The following is an 18436-nucleotide window of genomic DNA, read 5'->3' on the forward strand; positions in this document are numbered from 1 at the left end:
AAAAATGTGTTTATTTTATGTATCCATTTGTATGCATGTGTTACACGCTAGTCTATATTTAAAGAAAAGTTTAGAGAAAATTCAATTTGATTCCAAATTAGAATTCAATTGTGGGCTAATTTTGTGCCATGTGTCCACTTAAGTTTTTTAATTTTTGTGTCAAGTGAGTTATTGAGTACAAAATAGTAAGAGTCTATTATTAATGAATTATAAAAATTAAATCAATCCCATCTACTCAATAAAAATCACCATACAACAAAGATTACCGCATGTTCTATTTTATTAAAAAAATTATTATAAGTTGTAGTATTAAATTTAGGTAAGAATTTTAACATGTGACTAATTATTTTTACTTGTTTAAAAAATAATTTGACTAATTATTTATATTTTTATTATAAAAAAGTGTAATTTTAAAGAGTAATGCTAGAGATATAAACTATTTTACAAAAATTTTTACAAACTGCTAATGCGATGGGTGGTTATTGGTAAATGAAAAAGTGATATTAATGGTGGACCTAAATAAAAACCAATAAAAAGTTGACCACATCAACAATTTGTAAAAATATTGTAAAATAATTTGTGTTTGTAGCAGTAGTATTACTCAATTTTAAATACATCTATGCATATGCATGGACTATGAATTATGCACCAATAATATATAATTAAACTGAGCGAAAAGTCACAACTGAGGGAATATACAACTAGACATGGCAAAACGGGTCAAATTTTTTTGACCCGACCGACCCGAAATATACCTTACCCAAACCCAAATTTTTTGACCCGAAGCAAAAACGGGTTGACTGTGACCTGATTCGTTAAAAAAATTTACTAAAAAAATATTTAAATTATGTCCTAATACTAGGTGCATAAAGCACAAAGCACCGGAACAGTTGATTATAAATAGATGTTCACACTTCACAGACATGAGACAAGACAAGACAACCTATTTATTAAAAAAAAAGATTATCATTCAATTTGATAGGACACTTCACAGCCCGAAGCTCACACACTTGACTCACAATTTCAATCAAATGTACTCTAGTAGTCTAGTACACTAACCTACTCACTATTTACTAACACAATAAATGGTTAGACTTAAGAGCTTATAGTTGATTCTAAAAAAAAGATAAAAAATAATAAAAGAAGAAGAAGAATTTGTAGTAGCTTGTAGTCCACAAAGGCTGAAAGGCACAAACCACTAAGAGGTAAGGTGGCGTTTGGTATGGGGTAATGTTTTAGGATTCTCAGGAATGTTTAAAGATTCCCATGTTTGGTTGTAAATTACGCTAGGGAATCAGATGTCAGAGGAATCTTTAAACCCCTCTCAGTAGGAATGTGGATTCCCTTTAAAACAGGTGGGAATCCAAAATCCCAAACTTAAAAGAAATTGTATTTTTTATAAATTGACAATTTTAACCATTTTTCCTTATCATTTAAGCAATTAAGATAAACTATAAAACAAATTATCAATATCTTCTCTCTTGTCTTTATCTTTTCCCGCCAAAACAACATAAACAAGATAAATAACTCTGCTAATAGTTATTTTTGTATTATTCTTGTCATTTTGAAATGTTAGATCACAGTTTTAATGAATGTGTTGCTAATTGATAGTTTATATAATGTTTTTTATCTATCTATTTAGAGTAAGAAATTTTTTTAAAGGACTAATTAATAGTTTATATATATTTTTTCATTATTTATTTAAAGGAAGATTTTTTTTAATGGGCTTGGTACTTCACATTCAAATCTAAGGACAAAATGGGAAAAACAAATAATTCATTTAAGATTCTTGGGAATACACCAAACATTATCATCTCACATTCCTGGGAATCTCCCAATGAAACCAAACATAGGAATAGCTATATTCCTAGGAATGTGATTCCTAGGAATCACATTCCTGAGAATCTAGATGCCAGGAGTAATGTGGATTCCCCGTACCAAACGCCACATAAGAGTTTTCAGCCTTTCACAATTTCAGTCTTTTAGAGAAGACTCTTGCGCCTCTACTCTTTTCTCGGCCTCTATTATACAATTTTAATTCTTTATTGATTTGCTTTTGTGGTACCTTAAGTTATATTAAAATATTATATTGTAGATAAAGATGCTAATGAAATTGGCCACTTTGAGCTACAATTTGCAAGTATGAATATTTGTAGTGCTGAATTTGCTACCAACGTTTAGTAGATTGAGATTGAGGTTTAATTCTTATAAAATATTTACTTATTCTTCTTTACTTAATATGTTATGTTTATTCTTAAAACTTTTTTGTTTAGTTTATCTTTCTAAGTAATCTAACTTTACTATTATTTTAAATGCAACAAGAATATGTGCACTTAAGGAGGTCGATAACTTGACATGGTCCATGAAATGTAGTTTTTTTTTTTTCTTTTGCGGGAATGATATTATTAGTGATGTATACTTAAAATATATACTTTTTAGTACTCCTTAAGATCTATCTCTTTTTGAAGATGTAAACTTGTAATTACATGCATTTTGACAGTGAGTTATTAACATTGAAGATTTTTTCTATCATGAATTTATGATTATAAAATTTTTTTGTCATGCTCAAAACTGTCAGAATTGTTTTTGATTTGTTTAATTGATTTTATTCATTCTTTCTAAATAGGTTGTCATTGATTTTATTTATTCTCTCTAAACAAGTTATATTGATTTGTTTTTATAATTGGAAAAAAAAAAGGCTTGTTTGAAAAATACGGATCAACCCGACCTGACTCGACTTGTTTAAAAACGACCAGTTTTGACCCGCAAACCCAATTGACCTAACCCGACTTGCCCGTTTTACCATGTCTAATGCAACTATGCAAGGAAAGTGGACAACGAAACAGAGAAGCACAAATGAAAACAAAAATTTTAAAAGAAGGAATGAGTCGTAGGCTGTTAAAATTTTTAATTTTATTTTTTTTATTACTATTTACTAAAAGTTAAAACAGTGATGATTCTAAAAATAAATGAGCAATTTTAAGCTAAAGTACAGAGAGAATGTTTATATATTTTTAACAAATGAGCAATTTTAAGAGTAGTGTTATTGACAAAATATTTATGCAATAAAGAGAATGTTTATATATTTTTAATAAATGAGCAATTTTAAGAGTAGTGTTATTGACAAAATATTTATGCAATAAAATCTAGATAACAAGTTGTTAAAGGTATGTGAAAAAGTGAAGTCAGCTATGAGTTTAGATAAAAAGCCAATTACAACTTATTACTTAATATTTATTGTAAAAATATTGTGAAACACTAATATAATAATATTTCAAGTTTATTTCAATTGAGTTTAAACAAAATTTAGAGTTTTCAAAATTTTATTTTAAAAGTAAAATTATATGTATATATATATATATATATAATTTTTTTTGGGCCCAAACAGGGGTTCATTTGAACCATTGGGCTGGTTGTAGAGACACCCTTATTATAAATATATAAATATATATATATATATATATATATGTATATATAAAATTTTAAATGCATCTATTCCTATGTATGGACTACGGATTACACGCCAGCAATATGTAATTAAATTGAGCGAAAATTCACAACTGAGGGAATATGCAACCATGCAAGGAAAGTGGACAACGAAACGGAGACGCACATTGTGAAACAAATGAAAACTAAAAACTAAAAAAAGGAATGAGTCGGTTCTTAAGATTTTTAATTTTATTTTTTTATTACTATTACTAAAAGTTAAAAAAGTGGTGATTCTAAAAATAAAAACAATTTTAACCTGTGGTGGTATAAGAATCCATTTACTCCTCTAAAAAAAAAAAGAAAAAAAGAAGCATCCATTAACCAATTGTATATCCAGAATGATATTTTAATGTTCCATATGCTAAAATATTCAACCAATTGAAGTTGAACTTCAATTATTCAATGCCCAAGTGCTGAAGATTCCCATAATGTCACTCCACCACAACGTTGTTCCGTGTCCCAAATGATATTAGAGCCCGTTTGGATAGGCTGTTTTAAAAGTCTCAACGCGCGTTTTTATTAAAAACGCAAATACGCATGCGTTTGGCATTGTGGTCTTCCAAGAAATTGCGTTCTTTCAAACGCAAAATATCTTGTTTTGAAACTGAAATACTAGCCAACTTTTTTAAAATGGCACTTCAAACGCAGACCTCGTAACACTTTTTAAGGCTTGAATACCTAATATACCCTCACACATTTGCTAAAAGACAAAATCACCAAGCACCACTAGTGATCTCAGGCAGAAGTTGCAACAGCAGTGGAGAATGAACAAAAGATTAAAAAAAAATGAACTTCATCAATCTAGTGTGCAATGAATGAACAAACTCTAAACATATTATAATTTCAAGAGTGTACAAAATATCACTGCCTCAAAACTATCTTATGGACCTCTTTTGAGGGCTCAATGAATGGTACTTCGATGACCTATTTCCTCTGCCTCTCTCAAGAAACCCAGATTGATTTGGCTTACAAGCAAGGAGAACCTACTGCTACCTGGGTTTCAGAATTCATTGCAAATTGAAAAATGGAAATAAGAAAGCACCACTTGCAGGAACAACATGTCCACTTGCAGACTTGCTCTTTTCTCCATGTTTGCAATAACAAACTGTCCGTGTGAACTGTGAAGGAAATCTCTGGTATCTCTCTCTCTACTATCTCTTTTTCACTTTCATTATTTGTGGTTGATATTAGCTTTGGGAAAAGACAAAGCAATTGTGGTTGATATTAGTTTTGATAATAATACTTTTTTATTTAAAGAAAAGGCTAGAGGGAAAGTGAATATTATTATTATTATTATTATTATTGTTATTATTATTATTATTATTATCATGAACTTCTTCAAATATGATAGAATAGAATAATATCATCAGAATTAAGTCTTTTCCTGTCCTTTTTGGTAATTTGCACCAAAGCAACAATTTTAGACTAATACTATACACAAAATTTACCAAACGTTTTAATATAATTTTTAAAATTGTGTTTTCCAAACGTACATTTTAAAAACGCTATTTTTAAAAACGCTCATTTTTAAACAGCTTATCCAAACAGACCCTTAGTATTACAACTCTGATACCGATTTTTCAAACTCCACCGTCCATCTCCTGTTTTTTTCTTGTTCTATTATTTCTCATCCTTATCACATTTCCCTGTATTCCATCTCTCTTTCAATTTTCAACCTTCATGATCCATGGCTTCCCTCAGTTTTACTCAGATCAGAACCAACCACAGCAACAACTCGGTGGCTGAGTTCGCCAGGGCTCGTCCAAGGACAACCTGGGCTCGACCCACTAGAGTTGGGTTTAAGGTGTTTGCGTCTGAGGCTCAGGCTGAGCCTGATCTTAGTGTCACTGTCAATGGGTTGCACATGCCCAACCCGTTTGTTATCGGCTCTGGTCCACCTGGGACCAACTACACCGTCATGAAAAGAGCCTTTGAGGAAGGCTGGGGTGCTGTGATTGCCAAAACTGTGAGACTTATTTCTCTTTCCCTTTTAACTAATTTCCTCTTTCTTTTTCCTTTTTAAAAATATTTTTCGCTTTATGATTTCATGATAGTTACTTTTTACACGTGAAAACAAACACCGATTGGTTGTTGGGTGTAAACAGGCTTTGAAAATCTGGGTCTTTTGTTTTGTTTGAGGAGGAGAGATTTTACTTAGTTAAATTAACCCGAATGAATGAATGAACAAAATTTGAAGTGTTTAATGTTAATCAAATCGAATGTTTTACCAGGTGTCACTGGATGCATCTAAAGTGATAAACGTGACACCTCGGTATGCGCGTTTAAGAGCAGGGGTCAATGGATCGGTAAACGGATCGGCAAAAGCCAAAGGACAAATTATTGGGTGGGAGAATATAGAACTCATAAGTGATCGGTCACTTGATATTATGTTGAATGAATTCAAGCAATTAAAGGAAGAGTATCCAGATAGGATTCTCATTGCTTCAATTATGGAGGAATATAACAAAGCAGCTTGGGAGGAACTTATTGATAGAGTTGAACAAACTGGAGTTGTAAGCAATTTTTTTGGCTTAATTTTGTATATTTTTGCTTTTGATGCATACTTTTTTTTTGTTTTGGGGTTATCTGAAATTGGTGACACTGTTTATTAGGATGCCTTAGAAATCAACTTCTCATGTCCCCATGGTATGCCAGAACGCAAAATGGGTGCTGCAGTTGGGCAAGATTGTGCCCTTCTAGAAGAGGTTTGTGGATGGGTAAATGCCAAAGCTACGGTTCCTGTTTGGGCCAAGATGACTCCTAACATCACTGACATAACACAGGTTCGTTTGCTTTTTTCTCTTTTTCTTTTGTTCCCTTAGTTATCTCTTATGGTTTATGTGTGAAGAAGGTAGGCGCTGCATGTGTGATGCATTTGTGGCTTACATCTTTGTTCTGTATATCTCTTTCTTGACCATTTCTCATTAGTTTTGTGTCTGATCATACATTAAGAGGCATGTGTGTCTGGCAGACATTGAATAATATATTGCATTGCTTTGATGTTGGATCATGGATGACTGATGGCTCCTATACTAAAAATTACCAGCAACTAGTTATATGGACCACATCAAGTCAATATCAATGAGGCATCAGCTGGATCATTTGATTTGCATTTGGTACCTTTTTTATGCAGTGGGTGGCAGATAATAATTTTTTCTTTGCCAAAGTGCTAGCCTGCTTACTATTTTATATCTTAAATTAACTCATATAAGATTTTGAATGACCCATTCTCTAAAAGCTCTTACAATATAAAAAATGGAGGTCCGGAGGAGTGGGATTTCTGCCTACAGATAAAAATTTTGACTGAGGACAAATAAATTTGTGCAAAAAATCCTGCATGGTGTTACTAATGATAGTTACGCCATAAGACAATGATTTATGAATAATTAGAGCAATAATTTCCTTCTTGAATTCATTGGTGTTTCAAACCACAATTACATTATCAAAGAAAAGAACTGACCTCCCCTGATTGTAGGTAGGAGATTCTATAATTATAAAACAATTTCCTAGTTAAATTGATGATTTTTCCTTTTTTTCCCTATGAATAAGAAAAGAGAATGGGCTATTAAGCATCATTCTTAACGTGTTACCACATTCTAGAACGATGAAGTGTCATTCTTCACATGTTACCTCATTCTTTTCTTGAGAATATATCATAATAAATGAGTTAAAAAAATGTACTTCCGAAGTTTTGTTTCCCATATATATTCTCTCCCTTTTCTTCTAGATGCATATCACAAAATATGTCTTTACTTTCATGTACAGCAATGTTTTAATTGGATTTTTACTGGTAGTGATGTCAGACTTTTTTTTTCGTATATATAGCCAGCAAGGGTGGCTCTAAGATCAGGATGCGAGGGCATAGCTGCTATTAACACTATAATGAGTGTAATGGGAATAAATCTCGACACCTTACGTCCAGAGCCTTGTGTTGAGGGGTTTGCAATCTCAACTTGAGCAATATGGCACTTTTGCATTGATTAACATTCTGCAAATGAAGATTCATGTGCTTAAATTTTGTTTACAGATACTCAACTCCTGGGGGCTACTCTTCAAAGGCCGTTCATCCTATTGCTCTTGCAAAAGTTATGAGTATTGCAAAAATGATGAAGTCAGAGTTTGGGGATCAGGACTTCTCACTGTCTGGTATTGGAGGTGTTGAGACGGGTGGTGATGCTGCCGAATTTATTCTTCTTGGTGCAAATACTGTTCAGGTAAAAGGAAATAACTTCCATAGTCTCTTTATATACACAATATCATTGCATCCATTAACCAGATTGGAAATTAGAATTAACACCATACTTTGGACAAGGAACTTTCTCAAGTATATATGTATTAGAGCTCTATCAGATTGACTTGATGCTCATAGTCTAATTTACTCTGACAATGCATTATGGTACTGGTTTTAACATATTACAGGCATAATGATTTCTTTTAAAAAAGATCTTGATGCTAGACAGTTGGAATTTGAAAACCGTTCTTAGTGTTCAAAATTTGGGTTCTTCTCAGGTCCATAAAATTCACGACCTTCATAGCAGCTGTATTTTGTAAGGGCATTTGGAATGGCATTGTTCTTGATCAATGTCTAAGCATACCGATGATGTTGAGACCTGATAACAATAATGAATAAACAAAGACTTTTTACAACTATGATGAACTTAAACTCTACAAGTGGAAGAACTGGTTTGAATGTATCAAAGTGCATGGTCTATAGTGGCAATATGTGAAAAACTCAGGAAAAGTACAGAAGTTTCTTGTTCTCTCATGATGGTTGTTAGTTTAGAAGCTTGTCTAACAAGTTTTGTAAGATATCCTTGATTGTCACCATAAACTAGTTCATGCAATATGATCTGCTGCACTTCCAAGTGCTGATGCTACTAGTGGCAGCAATCTTTGGTCTCTAAAAGTCTCTATTCCAAAAGTTATTTTATGCTATTATTCTTAATTCTCTATATCAGATAATGCAAAGTACATTGCATAAAAAAATCCTACACGTTATTGCATGTGTATGAGATCATCCATTTTTGTTTGTAGGTCTGTACTGGGGTTATGATGCATGGGTATGGCCTTGTAAAGCAACTAAGTGCTGAGCTGAAGGATTTTATGAAAGCACACAATTTCTCATCAATAGAAGATTTCAGGGGGTATGCACATTATTTGAGAAGCCATTTTTATGAACTGCAACCGTAACCATAATAAAACAATTTTTGGGATAAGGAATTTTACTCTTTTTTATCTTTTCTTTTTGTGTTGGTTTTCCAGGGTTTCTCTTCAGTATTTTACTACTCACATGGATTTGGTACGAAGGCAACAAGAAGCAATTCAACAGAGGAAAGCTGTAAGGAAAGGTTTACAGTCGGACAAAGATTGGACCGGAGATGGCTTCGTAAAAGAGACCGAGAGCATGGTGTCTAACTGAATTGTTGTACAAAAGCAGAAAGCCTTCTCTCTTGTATAATGAAGAATAAATGGCGCGAGCCTCGTGCCTGGTTGATATTTGAGCCTTCTTTTCTATAGATTGTGAAAGGAGCTGCAATATGATAGACGATTTCACTTGCTAATGTAAGAACTTTTATCAGATGTATTTATGATTCAAAATTAAATGATGAATGAAAATTCGTGCAAGTTGCAAGAAAGGTAAATGGCATATGTAAGAAGCAATTCTTTGTTTAAGAAAAAACCACAAAAAAAAAAAAAATTGAAGAATTAAATAGAATAAAAAAAAAATTCTATGTTGTAATGCAATGGTTTTTGAAGTCATTGACCTTGCATAACTATTTGGGTGTCATAATTGATTTGTTGAGGATCCATAGTTGACATCTAAATTTTGGGACTAAAACTTTTATTGTTGTTGAAGTATGTAGCAAGAAAGAAACAATATATGCAGATACGGGGGCATATCCTAGAGAACGAAGGCTAGCACCTTCAAAAACTCTCGAGTTGTATGGGAGATACAAAAGAAGAGTCTTTGACGTCAACTAGAAGATCTGTTTTCTTTGATGACTTAAAACTCCAAAAGAGTACTAAGTCTATCTAATTAAAAAATAATAATAATATTAATGACAATATTCATATACATTTATATCCCAACTATAACCTTAATTTTTTGTTTTCCTTCTTGTTTACTTTTCTGTCCTACTTACCAAACAAGGTCTTAGTGTTGCGTTCTTTTTTCATGAGTCATGACCACGTGTTGTATTGGCCAATCAAAACATTTCAATTGGTTGTGTCTTTAGTTGAATAATGTTGACTTTTTAGCATGGTTTACTGAGAAGATATCATCATTTGTAAAAAAAATTGCCTTAAAAACTCAGTAAAATAGAGATTCTTTATTGTGAATCAACCTCCATATTTGTTTTGGTAGCATAACTTCATTGAATTTTCTTAAGTCTTTAAATCTCATCCCACCTTCACTCTTTGGTAAGCAAAGAGCCTCCCACTTCTTCCAATGGATCTTCCTCCTATCACCCCGCTATCTCCAAAAAAACTTTTTAATCATAACCTCTATATCATGGCATAGACCCAAGGGTAATTTAAAGCAACTCATTGCAAAGGTTGGAATGGCCTGAACAATGGCTTTCAATAAAATTTCCCTTCCCGCTTACAACAAAAGTTTTTCCTTCCATCCTTGTAAGTTGCCCTAAATACTCTCCTTAATAATTTAAGCTTTCCTTTTTATTTCTTCCCACCATAGCTGGAAGTCCCAAATATTTCTCATACTCCTTAATCTCCAGAACATTTAGAAAATTTTTCAAAGCATTTTTGGTGTCGTTGGAGACTAACTTGCCAAAAAATAAATTTGTCTTCAAGCCATTAACTTGTTTTCCTAAAGCTAATTCATACTGAGATAAGACAGTTTGAATTGCTTGCACATCCCCCATCTTTGCTCTACAAAAAATCAAGTTATCATCGGCAAAAAAGAGATGAGAAATTTGTGGGCCATTCTTACATAGAGAAAAACCTCTAAGCTCACCCATAGCCATTATCTTTTGGATTAGCCCATTAAGACCTTTAGAACAAATTAGGAAAAGATAGGGTGATAGAGGATCCCCCTGTCAAATCTCCCTTGTTGGCTAAATATTACCCCGTGGTTCACCATTTAATAGAATTGAGTAGGAAATTGTTTTAACTATCTCCATCACCATCCCTACCGATTTATCATGAAAGCCCCTCTTCAACATTAGTTGATCAAGAAAGAGCCACTTCACTCTGTCATAGGCCTTACTCATATCCAGTTTCATCGCAATATATCCCCCATTGCCTGTTATTTTTTTTGTCTTCATGTGATGTAAAGTTTCAAAGGCAACTAAAATGTTATCCAAGATCGCTTTATCAGATTGGAAAGCACTTTGGGATTCTGAAATAACATTAGGTAGAAGACTTTTCAACCGGTTAGCTAATACTTTTGATATTAACTTATACAGAATATTATAGAGAGCAATAGGTCTAAACTCAGAAACTTTTTCAGGACTTTTAACTTTTGGGATGAGAGTAATATATGTATGATTAAGACTAGCAGGGATAATACTTGAGTTTAAGCAAGATAACACTGCATAGGAAACGTTGTCACTAATGGAACTCCAATAGTATTGGTAAAAAATAGGTGGCATACAATCCAGACCTCGAGCTTTCAGAGGAGCCATTTGTTTTAAAGCGACATCAACTTCTTGTCTCGTAAAAGCTCTCACCAAATCTGCATTCATTGCATCAATCACAACCTGTGAGATTATATTAAGGACAACCCCTAGTTGGCTCAAGTTTGAGGATGAAAAGAGCTTTCTAAAATGTAAACAACCCCCCCTATTTGATCATCACCTTCATACTATTCTCCATTTGAATACCATAAGTATTTGACACTATTTTGTCTGAACCTTTGGGATTCTTTTTCCGTGGAAAAAGCTTGTATTTTGGTCACCCTCTTTCAGCCAATGCTGTTTTGAATTCTGCTACCAAAGCTTCTCTTCACCAGACAAGAGGTCCCTTAATTCGGCCTTCAGTAAGTGAACCCGGTCTACACAACACCATGGACAACTTACCTTTCTGCTCCACTATCTGATTTTTCTTCTCTCTTAAGGCTTGAAATGAATTATAATAAGCTTGTGATCAAAGAAAGCCGAATCTAAATGGATGACAGGTGAGCCCGGGAAGAGTGAAAGCCATTTAGTATTTGCTATAGCCTTATCTAGCCACTCCCATACAATTATTTCCCCTGCCATACACTTGCACCAAGTATATTTCTGTACTACATAACCCAGGTCAGCAAAATTGCATTCATCCAGTATGTCCCGAAATTCTCTTATCTGATTTTCTGGCCTTGCTCGACCACCCATCTTCTCGTGAGACTTAATAATCTCGTTGAAGTCCCCAGCACATAACCATGGCAGAGACGAGTTGAGGTTCAGAGTTTTTAGCACATTCCAAGATTCAATATGCTTGTGTGTTTCAGGGCATCCATAAAAGCCTGTAAACCTCCATGAGTTTTCCTTACCTGCGTTGGTGGACACAACGGGGAGTCACTACTTAGTTTTTGCAATGGCCTAGGAACCATATATGTAGTGTCCTCTCAAGGAATGAGCTTTTGGTCTTACTACCAGAGATATGAGTTCGGAGTTAAGGTACGGTCTTGGGAAGGTGTTAGGCACCTAAAATGGCCCAACTTTAAGGTTGGCTTCCTATCATTGTATTTTATGTCTTAACCCTATTAAAGGCATATTCAAAAACTTGTATCTAATTCACACACACTAGCATACATCTAACAATCAACATGGCATCAATCATCCTTAACCATGCATCTATCATGCTTCATCACATCATAAACCCTAGTCATGCATCTAATCATGCTCCATCACCAATCCTATCATACATCTAATAATGCTTCATCAGTAAGGCAAGAACATATGAGTATTAAGAGGTCCAACAAGCATGTGAGAAAGCACAATTTCATCAAACAAGCATATTCACATTTAAACAAAACCCTACTCAAAGATGCATTCTCATGTGAATGCATGACTTATCTTTACTTACCTTGCAGCACTCAGTACCTATGGCATTATGCATGAACAAATGGATGCATGATCATGGTATTGAAATAAGGAAAATACAAAAACAAACCCTAATCTAAACATGTGAAGGCAATCCTCTAGTTAAACATGTGACATAGAAGCTTATATTTATGTGTGTTTGTGTTTATGTTTCTATGTTTATGTGCATGTGTGTTTATGTTTATGTGTGTTTATGTTTATATTTATGTTATGTCTATTTATGTTTATGTTTGTTTATGCGTGTTTATGCGTATGTGTGTTTATGCGTGTTTATGTTTATGTGTAGTTATGCTTATATTGATGTTTATATGTGTTTATTTTTATGTGTGTTTATGTTCATTTATGTTTATGTATGTTTATGTGCATGTGGGTTTATGTTTGTGTATGTTTATATTTATGTGTGTTTATGTGTGTGTGTGTGTGTTTATGTTTATATTTATGTTATGTTTGTTTACGCATACATGTTTAAGTGTGTTTATGTTTATGTATGTTTATATTTATGTATGCGTGTTTATATTATGTGTATGCGTGTTATGTTCATTTATGTTTTAGAAACGTTACTATTCCCAAACAATTTCGTTAGTTAGCATCGTAGGTAAATTATTCAAGAAAGTGAGAATATTGCACTCGATTTCAAGTGGAACTCGAAATCAACCTAGCGAACCCATAAATCAAGCAGAAACAAACCCAAAAACAAAATCAAACCCAAATTCTTCTTCGGTCCATCAAATTCTTCTAGGTATTTTTTTTTGAACGTGGGGTTTCTCTTCTTCGGTCTGATCCTCCATCTTCTTCATCAGATTCTTCCTCTTTTTCTTCACTTAGTCTTTCTTCTTTTTGCAATACTAAACTCGAGCTCTATAGGCTTGATTTTAGGGTTGTTGAAAGCTTACACATTCGAGATGTTAGTTTCCTAAATTGTTTGAAAATGATGCTAACTAACGAATCGCTAGTAATCGCCGGTCAGCCATACGGCGGTGAATTTGTTCCCGGGCCTTGTACACACCGCCCGTCACACTATGGGAGCTGGCCATTTTTGGTGAATGGTGTTAGTTTGCAGTTTTTTCCAAGTCCCAAGAGAGTTTTAAGTTTTAACTTTAAACCATTATACAAGGAAAATCTCTGTCTCTCTCTCTAAGCTTCATTGCTAACAAACTCAATCGCAAGTTTCATAAACATAAATCCACATAAAAATAAACATACACACACACTAACATAAATATAAACATAAACATATACATGGATACGAACGCAAACAAAAATAAACATAAAAATGCATAAACAAACATAAACATAAACAAACATGAATAAACATAAACACATATACACACAAACACACTTGCACACATAAAAATAAAACTAAAGGATAATCTGGTAAAAATACAATCATACTACTATTTAAGGGGTTTTCCTGTTTGGATTCTTCATTGTTTTAAAATGTCAATGTAGTTAGTTCAAAAATGATATACCCCTATAAACATAAATATAAACATAAACAAACATACACATACACATATATCAACACAAACATGAACAAACATAAGCATAAACACACAAATATAAACACACATACACCTAAACACGCATACACATAAACATACACACACACAAACATAAATATAAACATAAACACGCATACACATACACATATATGAACACAAGCAACAATGAACAATAACTAAGAAATCATAAAAAGTACCAGTAAGAGCTAGCTAGCCTAGCTTCTATCACTGTGCTTGCCTGCCAATTGCCTACAACACGTTACATACAACACAAGGGACAAGAGTCATCACTCATCAGTCAACTGAGTCAAGACAAGGGACAAGCCCTGTGTTAGACGTATAGTGGTAAACAATCCTTTTTATTTTCTCACTTTTCTATTTTTACTTTCCTTCCACACTTTCTTCTATCTTCTAAGTTTTCCTCTCTACCAAAAATGCACAATCAATCTCAATCTACATACTGAGATATGTACAATATTTATGCAGATTATTGAAAAAGGTTACAATATTTATGCATTATAATATCATATTGATAGATCTAGAAATTAGTGTATTTTTTTTAATCTAACACTTATTTAGTATATTTTTATTTAAGTCGAAGGTGCTAAATTGGTAAAGGGATTAATTAGAGCCTAAGGGTATAAACTATTCTCGAAATTAATATTTGTGAGGTTGCATTGGTTTCTTTACTCAAGACAACCATTAAAAAAAAAAAAATCTCATTTAAGATATCCCCTCGTGAAAATCATGGGTCGTAATTAACTTCACAAGTAAATTTTTTGTTACCGAGTAAAGTATCACAATTCAAATCCTTGTCTACACTAAAAATCATTTGTTGTCTTGGTTTAATAATAAAAAATAATCATTATGGAATGAATGTCATAATTTCAAATCTGTCCCATCTATATGTGTATTTTTTAATCTTTAATTTGTTAAAATTTTCACCTAAATGGCATTGATTAAAATTATGATTCTAAAATTATACATGTACACACACATGACATTCATTAAGAAATAAATGACAATAATTAAAATTAAAATTTCAAATAAAAAGCAATAAATACTCGAATATGAAATACATTAATGGAGAAACTGTTCAAATCTTTTAGTAATAAGTTCCAATATTTAAAACAAACTAACAAAAAATGAATAATAAAAATGAACAAATTTACAAATTTATACTTTAGAATGAAACAATTTCATAAACTTACCTTAGGTGCAGGAACTGCGTTGGAGGATGATGATGAAAATGGTGCAATGACTGAGGAGGATGAAGCAGTGTCTGCAAGCTCCATATGTAATGCCAGACGCGGGGTGTGGGTTTGACAAAATCCAACAAATATAAACATACATATACAAACATAAATATAAACATAAATACACATATACATAAACAAACATGAACACAAACACAAACAAACATAAGCATAAACACGCATACACATAAACACGCATAAACTCACATAAACATACACACACACAAACATAAATATTAACATAAACGCACATACACATACACATATATGAACACAAACACGAACAAACATAAGCATAAGCACACAAATATAAACAAACATAAATATAAACACGCATAAACTCATATAAACATACACACACACAAACATAAATATAAACATAAACACATATACACATATATGAACACAAGCAACAATTAACAGCAACCAAGAACAAATTTCAGTAACGGTAAACATACTATTTTTGAATTTAACAGAAACATTAAACACTTATCTTAGGTGCAGGAACTGCGTTGAAGGAGCATGATGAAAATAGTTCAATGACTGAGGAGGACGAAGCAATGTCTGCAAGCTCCATATGTAATGCCAGACGCGGGGTGTGGGTTTGACAAAATCCAACAAATATAAACATACACACACAAACATAAATAAAAACATAAACACACATATACATAAACAAATATGAACACAAACACAAACACAAACAAACATGAGCATAAACACAAATATAAACACACATACACATAAACACGCATAAATTCACATAAACATACACACATACAAACATAAATATAAACATAAACACACATACACATACACATAAAAACACAAACATAAACACACAAACATAAAAAAATGCTTATACAAACATAAACATAAACATAAATAGACGCAAACATACACATAAACACATAAACATACGCAAACATATACATAAACACATAAACATACATATACATAAACACGTACACATAAACACATAAACACCATAACATTCTTTCTAGAAAAGTAAACTTACAGGTAGATTTTCCACTTCTAGTTTGACCAACAATAATCAAAGTATCATTGTTCATGGGCTTTCTAGGAACCCCCAATGACCAATTCTCGCATAAATTGCTAAGGATCCAATGAGTCCAACATTGATTCCTTCAGACGTGTCAATTGGGCAAATGCGCCCATAGTGACTAGGATGGATATCTCGTATCCAAAAACTAGCAGTTCAACCTGTCAATCCTCCAGGGCCCTCACCTCATCAACTAGTCTTTTCTCAACTAAGAAAAAACAAAAACAACAACCCATTAATAAGCAAAACCCAAAAACAAAGATTGAAACTTTAAACTAAAAAAAAAACCCAGAAGGCAACAATGTAATAAGTCAAATACCAGAGGCAATTAGAAGAGACTTTCTATGTTGTGCAATGTTTTGCTTCCTGCAATATAATTTTTATAAAAATTAAATAAAAAAGGGGCCAATTTTTATTCGTTTATCTACAAAACATAATTGAAAGACTTAAATTTTATATATCCTTTTTTCTTTCTCGAAAATTTGAAGGACAAATGCAAATTTTCTTAGCAACCAAACAAAAACTAAGCTTAAAAAAAAAAACCTAGAAAATGGGTCAACTTTAGCTTCGTGGCTTGGGAACTTGCGGTTGAGTTGGTTAGGGTTTTTCATAAAGTTTCTAAGACCTCCTTGCGCCATTGAAGGCATAGAGATGAACCTCAAAAAGATAGAGATTTTGCTTGTATAATGGTTTAAATTTAAAACTTAAAACTCTCATGGACTGAAATAGTCCAATGCGCACCGTTTCAATAAAAATAAAATAAAATAAAAGATTTCAAACTTTTTATAATATAATTTTACATTTTATTATTATATCATAATTTAAACCGTTCTTAATATATTTTATAACAAATTATAGTTTATACAATATATTATATTTTTTATATTAAGCCATCTATTTTTTTTTTTTTTTTGAGAAGAATGTAAGCAAAAGATTATTAAGAACCAACATCAAAACAAAACAAAGTCAAGGTAAATCCAATTGGAATACATCTTCCATATCTTCGGGTAAAGTTTCTACCCATACATCAGTGTCTACAGATAAAACTGCATTTTTAGCTAAACTATGAGCTAGCCTATTTCCCTCTCGCTGAACATGCTGAAACATACAGCTCTTTAACGTTCCACTAAGTCGCTTGGTTTCATCAATGATGTGGCCAAAGAGCGTACGACAGTGCCTAGAACACTTTAAAGCTTGAATAACCCGAAGGCAATCACCTTCAATAATGACTCTAAACAAGCTCATCTCCTTAGCAAAAAGCATAGCCCTTCAAGTCGCCAAAGCTTCAGCCATTTCTACTGACTGAACCGAGCCAATATTTTGTTGCAAAGCTTCAATGACTTGCCCTGTATGATCACGATAAACTACACCAACACCTACTGAACCAGATTCTTCAAAAAAAGCTGCATCAAAGTTCGCTTTATAGTAATATTTAGGCGGAGGAGACTGGCGTACCTGTGGGCGACGCATGGGCTCGCGCTGCTCCTGAGGAATTACATCCCATAACTCAGCAACCAACGTCCGTGCTCTGTCCTCCATTTCATGTAATAGCCATACAGGTTGACATTCTCTCACCTTATTACGACGCTGCCATAAACTCCACGCCACAGTAGCGAACAACATGATACAAAAGCATGACCCCCCACTGAAAAGTACCTTCAATAACTCAAAAAAAGACCTGCACTTTGACTAAACTAGAAAATTACATCTCGAATCTGACATCCAAACCGAAAAGACCTAGTCACAAAGCCATAAACAATGCAGCACCGATTTCGTGTGATCTCCACAGCCATCACACACATTACCAACTGGGATGTGTCGAGCCTCCAGGTTTTGTTTGGTGGGCAAAGAATCCTTAGCAGCATGCCACAAGAAATGCCTAATCTTATTAGAGACTTGAACCTTCCATATTTTCTTCCAAACCGAGCCAGCACTAGTAGGAATGGAGGAACTCGGCAGAGGCAGAATCTCAGCATCGACAAGCATACGGTAAACACTCCTCACACTATATCCACCATCAGAGGTTAAAGGCCAAATCCGAATATCCTCCTCCCAATCCTCATAAACTTGGATTTTTCTCACCAT

At 33.2% G+C, this 18436-nt stretch overlaps 2 protein-coding genes across 2 annotated transcripts; one reads left to right on the forward strand and one right to left on the reverse strand.

The window, feature by feature from the left end:
• Positions 1-3837: 3837 nt before the first annotated feature.
• LOC142631521 (dihydropyrimidine dehydrogenase (NADP(+)), chloroplastic) lies at positions 3838-9125 on the forward strand. The gene is made up of 8 exons (XM_075805687.1): positions 3838-3963; positions 5046-5455; positions 5721-6002; positions 6102-6272; positions 7315-7427; positions 7517-7703; positions 8524-8633; positions 8752-9125. The coding sequence occupies exons 2-8, from the start codon at positions 5177-5179 to the stop codon at positions 8906-8908; spliced, it is 1299 nt and encodes a 432-aa protein (XP_075661802.1). The 5' UTR covers positions 3838-3963; positions 5046-5176; the 3' UTR covers positions 8909-9125.
• Positions 9126-17620: 8495 nt separating this feature from the next.
• Positions 17621-18436, reverse strand: LOC142632628 (uncharacterized). Its single transcript, XM_075807001.1, has 2 exons — positions 18119-18436; positions 17621-18007 (listed from the first exon to the last, which is right to left on the reverse strand). Exons 1-2 carry the CDS (start codon positions 18434-18436, stop codon positions 17621-17623), a joined length of 705 nt encoding a protein of 234 aa, XP_075663116.1.

This window comes from Castanea sativa, chromosome 4 (assembly GCF_040712315.1).
Source record: "Castanea sativa cultivar Marrone di Chiusa Pesio chromosome 4, ASM4071231v1".
NCBI lineage: Eukaryota > Viridiplantae > Streptophyta > Magnoliopsida > Fagales > Fagaceae > Castanea > Castanea sativa.

Coding starts and splice junctions, on each gene's coding strand:
- LOC142632628 (XM_075807001.1), bottom strand. CDS start 18,436: ATGGTGAGAAAAATCCAAGTTTATGAGGATTGGGAGGAGGATATTCGG. Junction 18,008..18,118: donor GTGGAGATCACACGAAATCG/GTGCTGCATTGT, acceptor GAGTTATTGAAG/GTACTTTTCAGTGGGGGGTC.
- LOC142631521 (XM_075805687.1), top strand. CDS start 5,177: ATGGCTTCCCTCAGTTTTACTCAGATCAGAACCAACCACAGCAACAAC. Junction 5,456..5,720: donor GTGCTGTGATTGCCAAAACT/GTGAGACTTATT, acceptor ATGTTTTACCAG/GTGTCACTGGATGCATCTAA. Junction 7,704..8,523: donor TTGGTGCAAATACTGTTCAG/GTAAAAGGAAAT, acceptor TTTTGTTTGTAG/GTCTGTACTGGGGTTATGAT.